The sequence below is a fragment of the Haemaphysalis longicornis genome, unplaced genomic scaffold (genome assembly GCF_048455015.1).
Source record: "Haemaphysalis longicornis isolate Haplotype H1 unplaced genomic scaffold, Haemaphysalis longicornis Haplotype H1 scaffold_778, whole genome shotgun sequence".
NCBI lineage: Eukaryota > Metazoa > Arthropoda > Arachnida > Ixodida > Ixodidae > Haemaphysalis > Haemaphysalis longicornis.
This window is the reverse complement of record NW_027526440.1, coordinates 1-18104: the sequence shown is the minus strand read 5'-3', so window position 1 is coordinate 18104 and position 18104 is coordinate 1. Positions and strand designations below refer to the sequence as shown.

Below are 18104 nucleotides of genomic sequence, written 5' to 3'. Positions count from 1 at the left end.
CCACCCGTAAACAAACTCATAGATGACTGCTGCTGTTTGTTAGTGATAATGATATAACTGGCCGTTGTTACATGAGGCGTAGGCCTGCTTTGCCAAGCAGTAGTCACTTCGCATGTAGTCGAAATCACACAAACGTTGCGCTGCTTGCATTGCACACTGATGTATGCATCGTGAGCAGCTGTCATTGCAGTTTTCCTTCTACCATTCTTCAAAGTCAAAAGCGAAGATAATGTTTTCCTGTTTAGTCTTGAACTTGTGCCATCTTATCTTTATCGCAAGCACTCACTGCCTTGCCCAGTCAGAGAGGATAAGATAACGGGAGCCACTCCTCCCATATACCAGGCGGGGGCTTCGGACCACCTAGTAGCTGTTTGCGAGTAATCAGTTTGTTAAATGTGCCTTGTTGTACAGCAATGCGTTTCGGTTGCATTTCTCTTCCCGGTAATGTGCTCTCTACATGCAGACAAAAAACAGTTTGATAAACACTGGTACGTTTGTTATCCGAATGAACACCGCGTAATCGCACGCCATTCCGTTTTGTAAAGGTTGCGTATATGGGGTCAGTGATGCGGATAATATGTGGACATATTTTTCTTGCCCTCTTGTTGTGAACCAGTGCAGATTTTGCCGTAACTAATTTCCGCGTCAACGAAATTTTTTGCGAGTCTTGTCAATTTTGTCATCTGTTCACACAAGCACACGTCATAGTTACACTACTTGTCGCCTTCCCTCAGCTTTACACGTCATATTGCTCAGAGATGGAAGGAGGAAAATTTCCTGCTGAGAATACAAGGAGAAAGAAAATCTTACAGCCATGTGTGTTGTGAATACAAGAATACGTATTTCTAAACTCCTGCCTTTTGCACTAACTTTAATTATGCCCTGCCAAATAGGGCGTAGAGGTGCATGCCTTGTAAGGTACATATGCCGTCATCTGTGCAACGCAGGAGAACGCCGAGGACGACTCCGACTACGAGGGTGACGACCTGTCGGACTACGAGAGTGGCTGTGAGGGCGAGTACGCTTCAGGCCTGGAGCCTGGCCAGATGCTGGGTAGCAGCGAACAGCCCGTCACGATTCAACTCGCAGGCAAGTCCTTCAGCGATGTGCACCCAGACCTCTTACCCGCTCGCCACATTCTTTACGAATTAGAGGTTTCAGTTATATATTAACAGCAGAGCTGTTTAAGCTTGAGCTTGGTCCATTGGCATTAGCAAAAAAAAAAAACTAGAAAAATCCCGGGTTATCTCCACTGACGTAAAAGCTGGTTAGGCGCGAAGCATGCAGTGTATAAGTGTATTCTTGGCTCCTTAATGTTTTTGCCAATGGAGATGAAACCATTTGGGGTAGAGGTATACAGCTGTGCTGTAAAAGTCTTGTGTCTTTGAAGCACGAAGCTCTCTAGCGTGACGTGCAAACGAGTGTTTCCGTGTTTTTTTTAATGTGCGTTACGTTTTAGCGCGAGGGGTCAACAACTTTCCTGGTGTTTTAGCACCATGACTACATGAGATGACAATTACGACGGCGACAGGCGACGCCAAAAGCTCCAGCCGCTAAATGGCTTCGCCCCTAAAAAAACTCCCCCATCACGAGATGCCTGGCACAACCTTTGCACAGTGACTTTACCAAAAAAATACCGTGCACCTTGTGGGGAGCGCCCAGCGTCATCCAGGCTTGCGCATGGGCTTGTGCCACGTGAGGAGCTCCCGCCTTCGTCGTCGTCGTCTTCAACCGTGGCAGACCCGTGCCACGCCAGTCGCTACTGGGCTCCCCTACCATAAGGCCATCGCGTTGCCCATGTGACATTTTTGGTCCGTTGAGCTTGGGAATTCTGGGGTCGGGGTCACTGAGATGAGAAAGCCCTGGACTAATTGGAGGGAAGCGACGTAAGCGGCCTTGACTCGGTCGGGGGCAATGACATCTTGGCGGCCGTTAATGCCAAGGGTGGCAGTCTTGGGTTGCCGCTCGCAGTATGAGGAACGTGCATAGAATTGCTCCTTCTGCTCTCTCTCTCTCTCTCCTGGGATCTGCTGACAGTGTGGGGAGAAGCTAGGTCGACCCCCAGCTCTGCTGTTTCTCCAGCTTTTTATTTGAAGGTTATAATATAACAGGTTAAAAAGCGCTAATTTCTCATTTCTCTGTATGTGTCGTGTGAAGATTGGGGACGCATGGCATGCAGTCTATTTATTGGAGAGAAAAAAAATGCACTTGTGCTTTGAAGAGTAGTGCAAGGCTTTCCATGTTGTTTTATGATTTTACAATGGCTTGCCACATTGCGTGAGCAATTTGAGAACATTTTTTAAAGTAAATTGCTCGCTCATTTTTATTCAAAGCTTGCTGGAAGGTCGCACTTGATGGTCGAGTTTCTTTGCTACCAAGGCTGGGTGGCCTCACTTGCTTGGTTTTTGTAACATTCTATTAAAAAATGATCTTCACTTATGGATGCACCCCATTTGCAATGAATGCGCATTGTGAAATGTCAGAAACCTGTCACTTTGCCAGGAGGAAATGCTCTGCTTCTTGTGAACTGGCGTCAAGGGAAGTTGGCGTCAGTATGTCACAGCTATGCAGATGTGCAGCCAAGACACCAAATTAGTGAGCGCCCAATCCCAGTTGCTCTAGCCACACAAAGCACTATTGTCAGCTTCCAAGTAATGTCCCTGGACTATTCATCAAAGACAGTAGTATAACTATATAAGCAGGAGAAAGTTGCATGAGGCATATAGGGTGGTAGTACATTGATAAATGAACGTCTTTTAAATTTTTTTCTGAGCGAACCGTTGCTCTGTTCCCACTCAAACTTTTCACAAAGATCGCATTTCGTGGTGTACTTTATTTAGCACCAAGAACAAGAACGGCACTTACGTGCTTATTTAGAAAACAAAAACAATAAGCCTTTAGCAGCAGTTTTAGCAGCAGTAACCACTTACAAAAAAAATGGGCGTGGGCGGGGCATGTAATGCGAAGGCAAGATGACCGTTGGTCATTAAGGGTAACAGAGTGGATCCCTAGAGAAGGCAAGCGTTGCAGGGGGTGGCAGAAAGTTAGATGGGCAGATGAGATCAAGAAGTTTGCGGGGATGAATTGGTCGCACTTAGCGCAGGACTGGAATAATTGGAGATTAATGGGAGTGGCCTTTGCCCTGCAGTGGCTGTAGATAGGCTGGTGATGATGATGAAGCACTCTCACATGTGACTCACGGTGAGAACGACCCCCAGTGCTTCGCCCACTCGTCATGATTCACCTCGCGGTGATGCGTGAATTTTTTTTTTGTTCTATTTGCTTTCAATATGAGCTTCTTTTTGTTTTTCCAGCACCAATTCTGTGAACCGCTGTGCCGAGCAGACTTTAAAATACAAGTTCAATTTGTGTAGAGCTTTGGCATACCGAGACTACCCGGTTCCTTTGCATGTCTGTTTGGGCAATTTCTAATGCATTTGCTATAAGAGTGTGCACTCACTAGCTCAAAAGCAAAGCTTCAGCGAGCGCGTAAGTGGGATGCTTGCCATCACTCTTGATTTATTTCAGGGGCAGAAAAAAATATAGAGAAAAGAATTTTCACAAAAAGAAAGAAAAGTCTCAGCCCGTGCCTACAACTGTATAACGGGTAAACCATCTGCTTCCAGGTCCTCTTGTTGCGTCAGCAATGGAGGAAGGCTCGGCAATGCCCTCTGGTGGCGAAGAAGCCACGGCCGGCACTGGTGGCGTTCCGCAGGAGTTGCACGTCGCCGTGGAAATGCTGACCTCCTCTCTGCCCTGCCAGTCTGGCGAACAGGCCAGCACTCCGGTATGCGATTGCAACTCTTCCGAACCCCGCCAGTTTGTAAAAAAAAAAATAGGGCTGCGTTAGTTTTGGGTGTTCGTTTTTTTAATGTGTAGCATTCTTTTCCGTGTATCCCCGCAGCCAGGACCGTGTAACGCCATGAATTTCCACAGTAATGCAGATTCCGTAGAAGTTTCACCTTTAGTCGTTATAATAGCCTAAATGTGGATAATGGTCGAACAGGATTTTGAAAAACCAAAAAGTAGGGAAAATATAAAGAAAATAGGGAAAATGGCAAACCTTGTAACGCCCTGCATTTCCACAAAAATGCAGATGTCGTGGAAGTTTCACCTTTAATTGTTATGATAGCATAATTGGAAATAATGGGTCGAACAGAATTGTGAAAAACCATACGATAAGAAAAACATAAAAAATAGCGAAAGCGGCAAACTGTGTAATGCCTGGCATTTCCACTATAATGCATTTCTTGCGGAAGTTCCACATTCAGTCGTTCCAATAGCGTAAATGGAGAGAGTGGGTCGAACAGAATTTTGAAGAAAAAAAAAAACCAGCAAGAAATAAGAAAAAAAATTTAAAAATACCAAAAATGGCAAACCGTTTAATGCCCTGCATTTCCACAATGCAGGTTTGACATAACTTCCACCTTTAATCATTATGATCGTGTAAATGAAGATAATGGGTAGAACAAAATTTGAAAAAACCCAAAAATAAGGAAAATAAAAAAAATATCCCGAAAATGGCAAACCGTGTTATGCCCTGCATTTCCACAAAAATGCAGATTGCATCGCGTGATGTTTTTTAAAACATTACACGCAGTCACTTGGGGTGTTGGCCAAGAATCGGGCGTAAGGAGGGCTAATGCACCCGGTACACACAACTGTAGATTAGAAACTTAAGCATTTAATGAAGAAAGAGCATACAATCACAACTGAGAATTGGTTGTGCCGTCAGTGAACAGAAACGCGCGCACCACTGCCATCACATGCCACACTAATAATGCTGAGACTTCAGTAGTTGGTACCACCACCAACCAGATTTCTCTTTTTACAATGCCTGTGGCTCGGCCTGCTTAGTTGTGTGGACTTCTTTTTTCCTTCTGGTTCGTCTATGCGCAGCCTCACTTTTAAAGAAGCTCCTTCAACAAGGAAATGCCTCTTTCTTGTGACATTTGGCGGCGGCAGAATTTTTTCTAGTGCTGTGCCGCGCATGGGGGTGGGACGACCAAAGAAGATCCGGACGCCCGAGAATAGGCGGTTTATCAGGAAGCGCACCGCACTGTGATGCGAGAATGTCATCGGTGGCAACGAGCCAAGGGCCGTGAACACGTGCGTGCAAGTGTTCGTTCGAACTAACACCGTCACCGACAAGACCCTGTCTACCGAGCCATGGCGAACTGGCGGTGGCAGAACTTTTTCTGATGCTGTGCCGTACATGGGGGGGCGGGGGGGGGGGGGCGACCAAAGAAGATCGGGATGCTCAAGAATAGGTGGTTTATCAGGAAGCGCGCCGCACTGTGATGCGAGAATGTAATCGGCGGGCGGCAATGAGCCAAGGACCGCGAACACATGCGTGCAAGTGTGCGTTCGAACAAACAGCGTCACCGACAAGACCCTGTCTACCGAGCCATGGAGAACTTTCAGCGTCAGGTCCGTCGATTCCTAGGCGGTGTGAACGGTCGCGTTCAGCGAGAATTGTTGGACATCGAGTTCGGGTGCAGCTGCCGTGTTTGCAACCGGCTTTGGTTCGACGTGAACCTGTCTACCATGAGCTCCTTGCGCAATGCTGGGCAGAAAAAGGTGGCCTTGCAAGTTTTACGTGAAGCCTTTTTGTCCGTTGAGAATCATGAAGAGATGAAGGTGTGCAAGACGTGCTGGGACTTGTATACTTTACTTTGGTTTGATTTGGCCTTCTTCTGATGATTGCTATATATATATGTACAGAGTGAATGGTTCTCAGTGACTTATATGGCGCTCATGTAATTTAACATAGTCTGACAAACACAGCTCTGCTGCGGCATCAGGCTTGCACTGTTATGCAAGCTGGCATAGATTTTAGATGCGAAGCATCTCTTGCTCTCGGCTCCGTCGTCCGCACCTCTCCCCCTACACTACACAAAAGAAATAGTTAGCGGCACCCGGTTTGGGTCCCACGACTCTCTGGCTACAACGGGAGGTACGCGGCGCTCTTTCCACTGCGCTACAAAACCGAGACGGGAGCAAGTGCTACGAACGCGCCTTATGTCCTTGACTCATTCAAACTATGTCAAGAAGCTACTGATACAACGAGGGCACGCGAAGCTGAACGTTAACGGAAACGACGAACTGAAAACTTTAGCGGAGGATGTTGAACTTCCCGTGGGAAAGCTGTGGCGGGAAGCGCCTTGCAGCTCAACCAGAGTAGAGGGCGGGCAGTGGGGTAGGAGCGCGAGCACGCAATAAAGAAAGACGAGAACCAGGAGGTGTTCGATCAGGTAACACGGCTGTCGGTCTCTTCGCTGTCTCTACATTTCTCCGTCTCTACATGGGGGTTCACACTACGTTCCCATTCGTGCTCCAATAAATGAAACAACATAATGGCAACACAATGGAACCTACACGGAACCCCTATGATGCTTCGCATCCTCCTCATGGTTCCCCACGGGAAGATGGTGTAACTTTTTTTATATGTTAATAGGAAATCAATGCTACACCTAGAACACGATATACATAAGCTATGAAACATGTCTCAAATCAGTTACAATAGATATGGTTGCAAGTTCACGAAAGCTACATTTCTGAAGCTTAGGCTACATATTCATCATGCAAGTGTACAATGTGGTTTAAGCCATGCTTTATGTGGCTAAAAATTATGCAACGTAGTATTTTAAGTGCAGAGCACTTTAGCGGCTCGCCTTGTCATCGTAGCTCACCCCACGGCGTACCATTGTTACGGCGTCCCACACAAGCTTCGAAAAACAAGTGGTTTATATAGTTGTAACCGCTCGAAACTCGTGAACTGCTGGCGCTTGTGATACATCTCCCCATTGTTTAGCACAAAGAAAACTGCTGGTACAATTGAGGCAAAATGCATGTAATTAACTGACGGCCCCCGCATTTATTTAGTTAGGAACGCTCTTGGGTTGGTTTTTATGATAATAAGCAGAAAAAAGTGGCAGTACAAGAAAAAAAAATTCCCTCGCACTTCCCCGAGGGGGAGAGTGTGTAAGTGCGAATGCACGGTTGTTGATTGTGCGATTACGGTGGATATCGTGATCTTGGAGTGGAGAGGAGGCGCCCAACACCCGCAGTCACTGAGCGGAGAGAGGAGGAGGAGAGTAGCGCCCGCCGTTACGGCGAGGGCTACACGAGCGCCCTCATGCGTCGGAATGCGGAGCGCCCGCTACGCGAGCGAGAGCTCTCCCGCCCGAAGTGGAGAGGAGGCGCCCAACACCCGCAGTCACTGAGCGGAGAGAGGAGGAGGAGAGTAACGCGCGCCCATCTCCCCCCGTTGCTAGGGAAGACGAGGAGGAAGACGAGGAGCGCGCGCACCCGCAGCTGTTGCTATGCGGACGACGGCGGCGGACGATTCAGGCTCGCTTAAGAAGTGCATTCCACTTAAAAAATGATGCGTTCCAAACTGCACTGTAAGGCTCCAGCACGTGCGAAATGAAAAGAATGCACAAGAAAAAAATATATAAAGAAACTCCTGCTCGCCTTGTTTTTAAGGCAGGGGGCATGCAAGCACTGCAAAGGCGGGAAATTTGAAATGCGTTGGACCAACCTCCATCAGGAGAGGGGTGAGACAGGGCGGCGAAGAGTGTGATGGGTGGTAGCAGTGAGCGGATTACGGCACCACAGCCCATTGTGGCGAATTACTGCTCTGCACTTCCGACTGCTTTCACGTTGAGTGGAATGGCTTTATTTCTCGAGAAGCCTTGTGGTGTGCCTTCCATTCGGCCATTTTTGGGAACTGTGCTGCCACAAAAAAAAAAAAAAGAAGAAATAAAAAAAAAAGACGGGTGTTTCACATTTGCCAATTTGCAATTTGTTAATCTGTACTGCTTTCACTCTCTTCTCCTCCCTCCCTCCCGGGGCCACTTCAATGGCTTGAACAACCTGGGCTCTCAGCAGCTCCCAGCCGTGTCGGTGTCGGAGAGCCTGAGTGCTGTCATTTCGGAGACACTCGCCGCTGAGACCACATCTGGAGCTGAAGCCACAGCCACAAGAGAGGTTAGTGCTTTGCACAAATCCACCTAGGGCAACCGGACACAAGCCTTAAAATTTTATGCCCTGCTCTCAATGTTGGGAGTGATGAGTGCCAAGTTAACTTACAGCCCATTCAGGAGGCTTTAATGAGGCCCCTGTGAGCGGCTAAAAATCATTAAATGTGACCATAAATTGTTTCAATTAGTAAAATTATGCGGTACATGAAACAAACAGGTGGGCGTGTATTGACAAAATTAGGTGCCTATTTAGAGAGAAGTATATGTGTAGTCTGTGTCTGTGTGTGTGTGTGTGTGTGTGTGTGTGTGTGTGAGAGACTGTATGGAATTGTATGAGAGTGGTAGTGCTGTGAGACTTTTGAGAAACCCAAGATTCTCAAAGTGCGTCTTTCCAAGACGCATAAAAGTGTAGTTGCCTTTCTTCAAGTTTCACTTGGGTGGGGAAGCTAGCGTTTCAGCATGTCCCCTTTTCACATTCTGGAGCAGTTACGCGTGTGATTGCATTTTACATAACCCATGGACCTGGAGTGGTGTGTTGTAGTATGGAAGAAATAACAACATTGGGAACCTCTGAGGGTAAACTAAATAAGTACAGATGTACTAGGAATGTCTTCTGGTACACAAACAGGACACCCTCACCAGAACAAAATTTGGCCACCCTGGTGTAGCGTTTGACTGAAGCCTCCCATATTGCGTACATATGGTGTACATATCGTGTGCCTTTTTGCAGCAGTGTACGTACACAAATGCGCCAAGGAATGAATGAATGAGTATGGATATAGTATATGTGTACACGTATGGGGGGCACATGCATGCATGCGCACATGTCTGTTAAAAGAGAGCAGTTGCGCCGACTTTTTGGACGGGGGAACAGCCCAAACAGTGATGATGATGATGATGTACAGGTGATGGTGATGACTGGGGCCACCAGGACTACCACTGAGTGTTCAGATGGCAAGGAGGCATTGGCATAAAGTCTAGAGCACTGCCGGCAACACGACCTAACAAGCTCACAGTATATACAGCCTAGCTTGAGAAGGGCAAGCTATGCAATAAACTGGAAGTGGAAAAAAAGAGAAAGAAAATGTCCCGTTACAGGATGAAGGTGGCGGTGGCGACAGCGAAGGTGGCCCCGTGGTGGAGAAGTTCTACGCGAGCGTGGAGCAGGTGCGGCAGGACCGGCCCAAGCGACCGGGCCGCTACTCGTGCGACCTGTGCGGCAAAGGCTTCAACCAGACCCTCTACCTCTTCCGACACATACGCAAGCACACGGGCGAGTTCACCTGCCACCGGTGCCGCAGGGTGAGCACGGGCTGCTGCTGCCCCCTCTCTCCCCTCTCTTTTTCACAAGCGTCATCGTAAGCATTGCCAATAATCATCCTCATAATAACCATCATAATCACCCTCATCATCATCATAATCATCATTGTATTCCCGCCATCATAATTAATTCCCTCACCCTTATCATCGTCCTCCTCATCACCACTGTCCCTTCTTTCCCGTGAACCTTTCCCCATTCATGTACTACATCGGTTGGCTGCGTGATTGACATACTGATTAATTTACGGGCTTCTGCCCAAATTTGTCGGGGTGTTGTGTGTACCATAATAAGGTTCGTGTAAACCATTGTGCGATTCTTGGCGTATATTTGGGTGCATGCGGTCTGTTCCTCCGCTTTTCTTTTTTTCTTTTTGTACTATTTAAACAGTCCTGTCAATTGGAGTTGCTTTTCGGCTGAGGGAGGTTGCTGAGTGAGACTCTTTTTTTATTCGAAAGCATTATATGTACCATTGAACGAAGCGCCATGGCATTTGCAATGTTTGTAGCAGTAAAATGGCTCCTAAACCCGCATGACTGTGATGCATTCTCTAGTATGTGCGTTGCATTAGTAGAACACAAAGGGCTGTGCTGCCAAGCAATGCCTGGGCATCCACAGAACCATGGGAAAAGCATTGAGTGCAACGGAGGTCTGGCAGAAGCGACACAACATCCAGGCCAGTGGAGTGACATTCTGCATTGCGACACTACGCCCATTAACACATCACTCGTTAAACAGTTCTCAACTTCCTAAATTTCTTACGACGCTTCAGCACCCTCCGAATGGTGTGAATTGGCCTCCTGTGACTTTTTCTTGTTCTGTAACGAAATTGAGGCTGAATGGGTGCAAGCTTCGCACAGTTAAAGACATCCAGTCTAACTTCCACAAATGCATAGAGAGAATGCTCAGATCAGTGCATACATGCCCAGGATGAGTATTTTGAAGGACAGTGAGGGAGAGAGAGAGAGAGAGAGATTTAAGACACAAGTGAGCTGGGGGATGTTCTTAGGGCCTCCACCCAGCGAGAGGTGTCCTTAGTCCAAGATGCCTTTTTGCTGGCTAGCCATCTTTGCCCACTCCCCCAGTCGGCGCTGGTCAGCTGCTCCACTGCTCATAGGTAGCATTGGGAGTAGAGGTCTGCTGGCACCCCCATATCATGTGGTATAGGGTGCCAGCTACAGGGCAGAAGTTACAGGCGGCAGGGTATATTGACTGGAGCACAACCCTCAACAGTGTCGTCTGTCGTCTTCATCTAGTCTGCGCAGTGAAGGTTCAGTATGAGATACTGTTGACCAGCGGTCTACCTGGAGGATCAAGCACTCCTTGTAACCCGAGCTACAATAGTACGGTCTATCGGCACGTGGCTTCATGGAATAAGATACCTTTACAGCAGCTCAAGAAATGTTCCCCGTCCCTCTCCTCTCTCCCCCTGCGTGCAGGTGTTTGCCCGCAAGGAGAACCTGCAGAGCCACGCGTGCTCGGGCCGGTCGGGCTCTTCCGAGGCGGCCGTGCTGCCCTGCTCGGTGTGCAACAAGACCTTCCACACGGACCGGCTGCTGCGCAGGCACATGGCCAAGCACACGGGACAGCACATGTGTCCCGACTGCGGCAGGAGCTACACCACCCGGGTGTGTGTTGCACTGGCTCTGGAGAGCACTGTGTTACGTTGGAACTGCGGCTGATGCTCAGCTCTTTCCTCTTTGTCGCCCCATTACTTGACTTTGTTGCTTTTCTTGTATGTGTTTTCAGCGATGTTCATTCTTGGCTTTAAGAGTCCTTCGAGAAGCAACTGTTGCATATATCTAGATGTATGTTGTGCAGTCCGTATTTTACGTGGAATGGCCGGAGTGCGCTTGGGAAATCTCTTCACTGAGATCACTGAAGGGCCCAGCAGCAGGCAGCTTCTACGACTGCCTGTTGATCGTGTTCTAAGAAAGCATTCAGTGAAGGTTCTTGGTAACGTGGTTATCATCTCGCTTTAAAGCTATAATTGGGGAGAGAGACATTGTCCGTTAGCCATTCTAGGTAGTCGACCATGAATGGCTTCAGTGCACACAGCCAGGCTAGTGTTCAGCTTACTTTTTAGTGCACTGACAGGCCACCACCACAGTACGTGTCATTAAAGTGCTTTCTTTTTTAAGAGCAGCAGCATTGCCAACTTCAAAGACAGTAGTCTTTCGTGGGCTGCTTAAAAGTGAAAATTTTGGCCTGTCTGTCGGTCCCTCAATTCAGCATTCTGGCCAAAAGTTGAATTAATTCGTCGAAAGGTGTATACCTACCTACGTACCTACCTACGTATTTACCATATGGTAGGTATATAGGCACAAGAGTTCCGCTGCAAGTCGTCCGCATTAGTTTAGTGCAAAGGAAACCTCAGGCCCATTTAAGGCAAAATGTAAGTATATATCACTGGGAGTCCCTGTGTGCTTTTATTTTAGTTAAGGACACACATTTTGTTGGTTTTCACAATACCAATTCGGAAAAAAAAAAGATGAAGCATTAGAAATGGCCCAGAAAGGCTCCATCTTGTGCAAGGTCGCTCCCATTCGTGCTGTTCTCGGCAGAACAAGGAACAACAAACAAAAAAAAAGGATGCGTACTGTCTCAGCGAACAGTGCATGAACGTTGAGGAAAATTGAATTGCATTGGACAAACGTACGCTGATTTCATCACAGGAGGAGCGAAGGGGAGGGAAAGAGGGTGAGGGTTGGGAGCAGAGAGCGGAGACCTGAGGAGTTACGTGGCAGGGGTGACTATCGTCTTTCGCGACATTTGTGGTGAAGAAAGCAGATGCGCGGGTAATTTTTTTCCCGCCTTAAGTCCCCCTCGTAACCGCTCCCGTCTGCGCAACACCACCTCCAAGTTGACTACGACGATGTTCCCAACCGCCGCCGCAGGAGATCCTGAGCAACCACGCGTGCCCGCGGCGGCCGCGGGAGGAGGAGCGCTTCAGCTGCGGGGTGTGCGGCAAGGCGTTCACGCGGCACGGCTACCTGCTCAAGCACCTGCCCGTGCACACGGGCCAGCACACGTGCCCCGTGTGCGGCAAGTGGCTGCGCTCCCCCGACTCCCTGGCCAACCACCTGCGCATGTGCACCCGCGTGCAGGAGATCCAGCTGCACGGCCGGGCCGCCTGCTCCCTCTGCCACCAGGTGGGCGTGCAATGATTTACGGGCCTTTTTTACCGTTGGCCAAATTGTTAGTGGGCGAGTCGACGTCGCAGTTAAAGGGACACTGAAGTGATATGTAAACATTGCGGGATTAGTAGCGCAAATTGTAGCCCGGAGTCCCCAGGCCATGTTTCGACCACTCTGGGCGCGTTTACGCGATTTTATTTAGTAGAAAAATTAATTCGAAAATGCTGTCCTCCTCTCTTTACGCTCGACCATTTTCTGTGGCGTTTTCGTGTGACGTCAGGAGGTGCCGAGCTCGCAATTGGCTGCGCTACTGCACGGCTCCCCGGCCTTCAGACAGAGCCAGTCGGCCCAGCGTTTCGTCCGGCGGCCGCCGACGGGTCGTCGCAATTCGTTCGCTCAGTTGAAACGAAGCCAGGATACGTCTGTGAATGGAAGAATGTGCCTTTCTTTACTTGGTTAGTTTGTACACTGTATCTAGCTCCAAGTCAAGGTCGCTTCACACAAGCGCTGCACAAGCGCACATGTGACGCTTTGCTGACTGGTACGCCAGTAGGAAAATATAAGGCCTCTTGAAGGCGGGAGAAGAGTCAGCGAAGTCAATATAGGTACAAAGGAAATAAAATCAACTGATATGTTTACCGTACAGCGTAAAACTAGGGTGCGGGGAGCACTTTTTTTGCGCTGGGCGAACAAGCACAGCGGCCAGCAGCACGACTACGCATCGGCGAACGCTTTTCCGTCTAAGAAATGCAACTGCTAGACGTGAGATATTGTGAAAACTTGGGGGATGCTTACTGCATGAGCGCAATACAACAAATAGTCACCTAAGCTGCTTGAAATGCCAAAACTAAATAAAAGTGTAAACGTGTTGTACAATATATACCTTATATTATCAAGTTCGGCTGAGCCGGTCTCGTGGCCTAGTAGTCTGGGGCGCTAGGTGTGTTGTCGCAAGTGTTTTGCAAGTCACGAGTTCGAGTCCCCGCGGGTACGTGCTTTTTTTTTTTTTGTAAGTTAACTTTTTCGTTTTCTGCCGATGTTTTCTACATTGAGTTCACCTTTTTTTTGGGCCGCAACGTTCATGGCTCCACGAACTAGTTCACAGAACGCGCGCAGGCTGGCACTGGCACGCTAGCGAGTTCTCGTTGGCGTGCTGTTGCCATAAGCACCGACTGCTTGCGGGCAGTGGGCACAGGCCAGAATGAACAGACCCTTGGCCTGGTGCGAACACGCTTTTTACGGTACAGGCATGAGTGAGGCAAGCTCCAAATATGGGGGAAAAGCGCATGACATTTGGGCGTCTGCGGGTACGCGGAGGGCGTCCATGCACTGCGTAGGCCTCGGCTAGTGAATGCTACGATTCCAAGCCGTCCTGGGAGGCTTATCTTTATGCATTTTCACAGCTGACAACATGGCAGAAGCGCGGTACGATGATTACTGAGTTATTGAGAATGCCCATCCAACAACGCCACCAGTTGTGTTTTACAGAACCGAAACCGAAACCGAAACTTGTTTGGTTGCTCACCTTGGGCATCGTCCAATCACGGTGCCCGCTCCTCCTAACGTCACAGCATTAGTTGGTGCGGCCGCCGCAAACCGCGCATGGTAGTTTTTCTTCTTTCGCGCTTTGTAAAATAATTACCGATTTGTCAACCGGATAAACGATGAAAAGTGTGCTAATTTGAGCCAGTCTACGCAGTCCAAGCAAAAACGGGAGCTTGACGAATTCACTTCAGTGTCCCTTTAAGTGGTCATCGGTGAATTGGCTAAGAGCTTGACAGCAGCTGTCATCATCGTTGGCCAATCCAGCTGAGCAGGTGTGCTGTTAGGCCTACATTCAGGCTTAATGTTAGTTAACCCTAGTTTTAGGCTTAATGCTGTGCCAAGCAACATCAACGTTATCATATGCTAATATCATCAGGTAGTGGTTGACATTGTTAGACTGTGGGGTTATGGCAGACTCAATGAGAACATCAGGCTGCTGCGTATATACACACATGCGCTAGCCAGTAAGACGAAAACTGTGTGTGGGTATGGTGCTGTCAGCCAGTGAGATTTTGGTGCCATCGTAGTCATGCTGCCAACACTGGATTTTGACAGAACTGGCTGTGTAAGGCTATCTCATTTATACAAAAAAGCTAAAGAAATAGTGTCAAACTGATGTGAGTGGTATGAGGATGCAGTATGCTGCAGGTACCCAAACTAACGCTCAAATGATAACAAGAATGTTGAAAAAGTACTGGTTCAGCACAGGATGAACTGTTTATGCATGCTGAAACTTTACTTATTACTGTCACAGTGGGATAACTGTCTGTCACTCTGGAATCACAAGTCCTCCCCCAACTTGTGCCCTAAGAATGAGCCAGGGAGCACTGCAGTACTGCATTCTTTGACTGGTATGAAGCACAGGTGCACTTATTAAATGCCATTTATCCTGAGTCTGTCAAAGCAGGGCGCTTCGCCCTGCAAGAGTTTCTTTAACGTTAAACAGCACAGTGGTCAACCTACTTGGTAAAACGGAACCCCATGTGCAGGCCAGCTACTCCTGTGCCCCTGCAGATGGCTTGTGTGCACTCACTGTGGGGAAAGGGAGAAAGATAATGCTGCTAAGCAGTAGCTACCTTAGTTCTTTGCAGAAAGATAATTCCCTGTCACACATTTGTTTGTGTTGTGGTGGATCGTCCAATCCTCAGTGCTTCTGCTCAGGCCTGGTGCAATGTCCGTAAAGATGGGCAGCCACGAAAAGAAATTTGTAAACGGACGCACGATCTTCTCACTTATTATCCCGCTGGAAAAGCGAGTTGCCCCCCATTCAAGTCAAGTGAGAATGTTCTCTCCCTCCTCCTCCTCCTTGGCAGGAGTTCACAAACGCGGCCGAGTTCCGCCGCCACCAGTACGAGCACACGCACGTGCACCAGTGCGAGACGTGCGGGGGCCGCTTCCGCAACCTGGCCCACCTGGGCTCACACGTGTGCCAGGGGAAGCCCCAAGCGTGCGAAGCCTGTGCTCAGCTCTTCGACTCGGTCATTGCACGCGACCAGCACCAGCTCATCGCCCACGGGGAGCCCCAGTTCAAGGCAAGGGAGGCGCGCTTGTGCCGCTCCTGTTCGTATAAGCCACCGCAGTGACGTAGCGTTGACGCCAATCGAAGAATTAACTCTATAGACGGATGCAGACTGTTGGGATTTGATGGTGACAGAAAGCTAGCCTCACGCTGTATTGAATTCAAGCTCTTGCACCCGTGAACGGCTTGTTCTGCGAGGAAAACTTTTTCCCACTTTGTCGTTTTAAGGGTCTTGAGGTCTTGAAGACATTTTTGTTATTTTTTAATCTATGTGCTTGAGATTTACACATTCAGTGTATTTCAACATTCTGAGCACAAATATGCAGTCAGTTTTCGTCTATGGGGTGTACGTTTAGAGTTGTGTAACATGTTATGTTACTCTGTTTCGGGCAATTTTTTCATTATGTACCTATGGAATACTCAAAAAGCTTTTATCACTTTGTGCTCTAGAAGGACCAGGGAGTGCAACTATACTACTACAGTAATTTTAGCATGGTTTCTGCAAATGCTGTAAAATTCGTAAATGTCAGGTCATCAATTTACAATGTTTTTGTAAAACTAACTGCATAAAATCTTGTGCCAGCAAAAAGAAATCCTGTGCTTTTGTGGCTTTATTGCACTGTTCAGTTCATAAGCTTTCGAATGCAGCAAAAATGATGTAAATCGAACCAGTACATCCCAAGATATTGTACCCGACAGCTGACGATGTGGGAAAAAAAACTGGTTCTGAGAAAACAGGGCACGAAGTTTGCAAACATAGGCAAAAATGATCATTTAGGTGACTTCAAAGGGCAACAGCTTTGTGAATACTTATGATACAGCTATGATATTTTGCAGGTACATTCTTTGGGACCTGTAGACTGCAAATAAAATTAATACAGAAAATTGATTTTTTGGCAAATTTTCGGTCCTCAATTAAGACCAGTGTCCCCCCTTAAGGCAAATAACTTAACTGCCCCATTCTGCAAATAGGAGTTGTCGTTTTGTTGTCCGGTCAAGAAAATGGCTGTTGCTGCAAAGAGTAAATAAATACAAAGGACATGTGTCATAAGATGGGATTTGGACCTGGGTTTTCACAGTAGTAGCGCTGCCAGTGTGAAACAAAGGTTGTTGTTGTCGTTGCTGTTCCTTTCTTCGTGGCGCGTACACACTTGGGCGATTGACCAGGAATCGGGAGCTTTGAGAAGCAGTGTGCCCACTTGGCAGTATTCACAAAACTAGGAATCGGAAACCTAAAAGTTGCAGAATACTAGTGCATACTGCATGACACTTGATCGTGATAGCACGTGAGTAGAACAGGTGCGCACCAGCCGCACAGAGCCCTGATACCAGGGAAGCCATGGCGCATGCCAGTTGGCTTGCTGACGTAATTTGCGCCGTAAAGTGAGGAAACGAAAGTGAAGAAAGAGATGCAAACACGGCGTAGCAGAAAAGGAGCCAGTCGAAGTAATTCTTGCCAGAAACAAAGAATCAAAAGCGAAGAAAGAGGTGCAGGTATGATGTCCCTGTAAACAAGTTATTAATAAAAGTATCGCTGGGCTTTTGCCTTCGAAGCATGTAAGCAGAGTTAAGGGCCCTCAAAGATTTGACTTAAGGGCCCTGAAAGATTTTTCCGGCTGCAAAAATCAGATGCACATTAAGATCGAAGGTGCATTAGATCTGAGGAAATATGTAATGTTTGTGTGAAGGTGCTGTGCCCCTTGAGCGTGTGGGTTGAGATTTCAGCGCACGTTAAAGATGCTCAGGTGGTCAAAATTGCATCAGAGCCCTCCTTTTTTGCCATGTTAAACCCCAAAGTTTGACTTTTTATATATATATTTTTTTGGAACCAGGTTTGCATGTACATGTGCCCTTATTCCTTTGTTCTTCCTCGACGCAGTGCGACGCATGCGGCCGGGGCTTCTACAAGCAGGAGACGCTGTCGAGCCACCCATGCGTGAACGTGCTCGATGCGGTGGCCGGTGGGGCCGGCGGGGAGTCGGGGGGCCTGCGCAAGCGGGAGACCAGCCTTACCCCGCTGGTGTGCGAGATCTGCGGCTCCACCTTCTCCTCCACCAGCAGCCTCAATGTGCACAAGTGCGTCTTCTGCCCGGCCGCCCGGGCTGCCTCGCTTTTCCTCTCCCGGCGTTTGCCTTGCCCTCTACCTATAGGTTGTATTCACTGGCGGGGCATGCATGTGGGCAACCATGTGAGTGTGCCGTCACTGGTTACGTCGGGCTCCGTGGTATCGCGGTACTTGTCCGTGCTAAGCACATGATGTGTGTTGGACGTTCCAAACTGTGCCCCACCGAACGCAAAGTAATGCCTCAACTCCAACGTGAGTGCGATTAATAACATCTCTGCTGACACCACCGTTGAGAATCAGGTTGAAACAAAGAAGACGATGCACGCGTTCTTTTTTTTTCTTTTTTTTTTCTGCGGCGTGTGGGTGCACTGGCACAAGCTGCACCATGTCTGTGGTGCTTCGGCCATGTCCGTGGTTATTTCTAGTGCTGCTAAGCGAAGAAATTCACAGCTAAGCTTTTCAGTGAATACCATCTGTAAGCTAACGTGTGTGTCTGTGTGTGGGTGTGTGTGTGTTTGGTAAGAAGGCATGTGTG

The 18104-nt window shown here is 48.2% G+C and overlaps 1 protein-coding gene across 2 annotated transcripts in view; it reads left to right on the top strand.

The window, feature by feature from the left end:
• The window catches only part of LOC144148118 (uncharacterized), a gene marked incomplete at its 3' end in the record, with an annotated part of 38880 nt that extends 21309 nt beyond the window's left edge, over positions 1 to 17571 (top strand). Inside the window, 8 exon segments of one of the 2 annotated variants that reach the window (XM_077679706.1) lie at positions 948 to 1089; positions 3627 to 3787; positions 7894 to 7992; positions 9084 to 9287; positions 10743 to 10931; positions 12201 to 12455; positions 15299 to 15517; positions 17384 to 17571. In XM_077679706.1, the coding sequence (XP_077535832.1) occupies positions 948 to 1089; positions 3627 to 3787; positions 7894 to 7992; positions 9084 to 9287; positions 10743 to 10931; positions 12201 to 12455; positions 15299 to 15517; positions 17384 to 17571 (1457 nt within the window). 2 annotated transcript variants of the gene reach the window in all.
• Between the last annotated feature and the right edge of the window lie 533 nt (positions 17572 to 18104).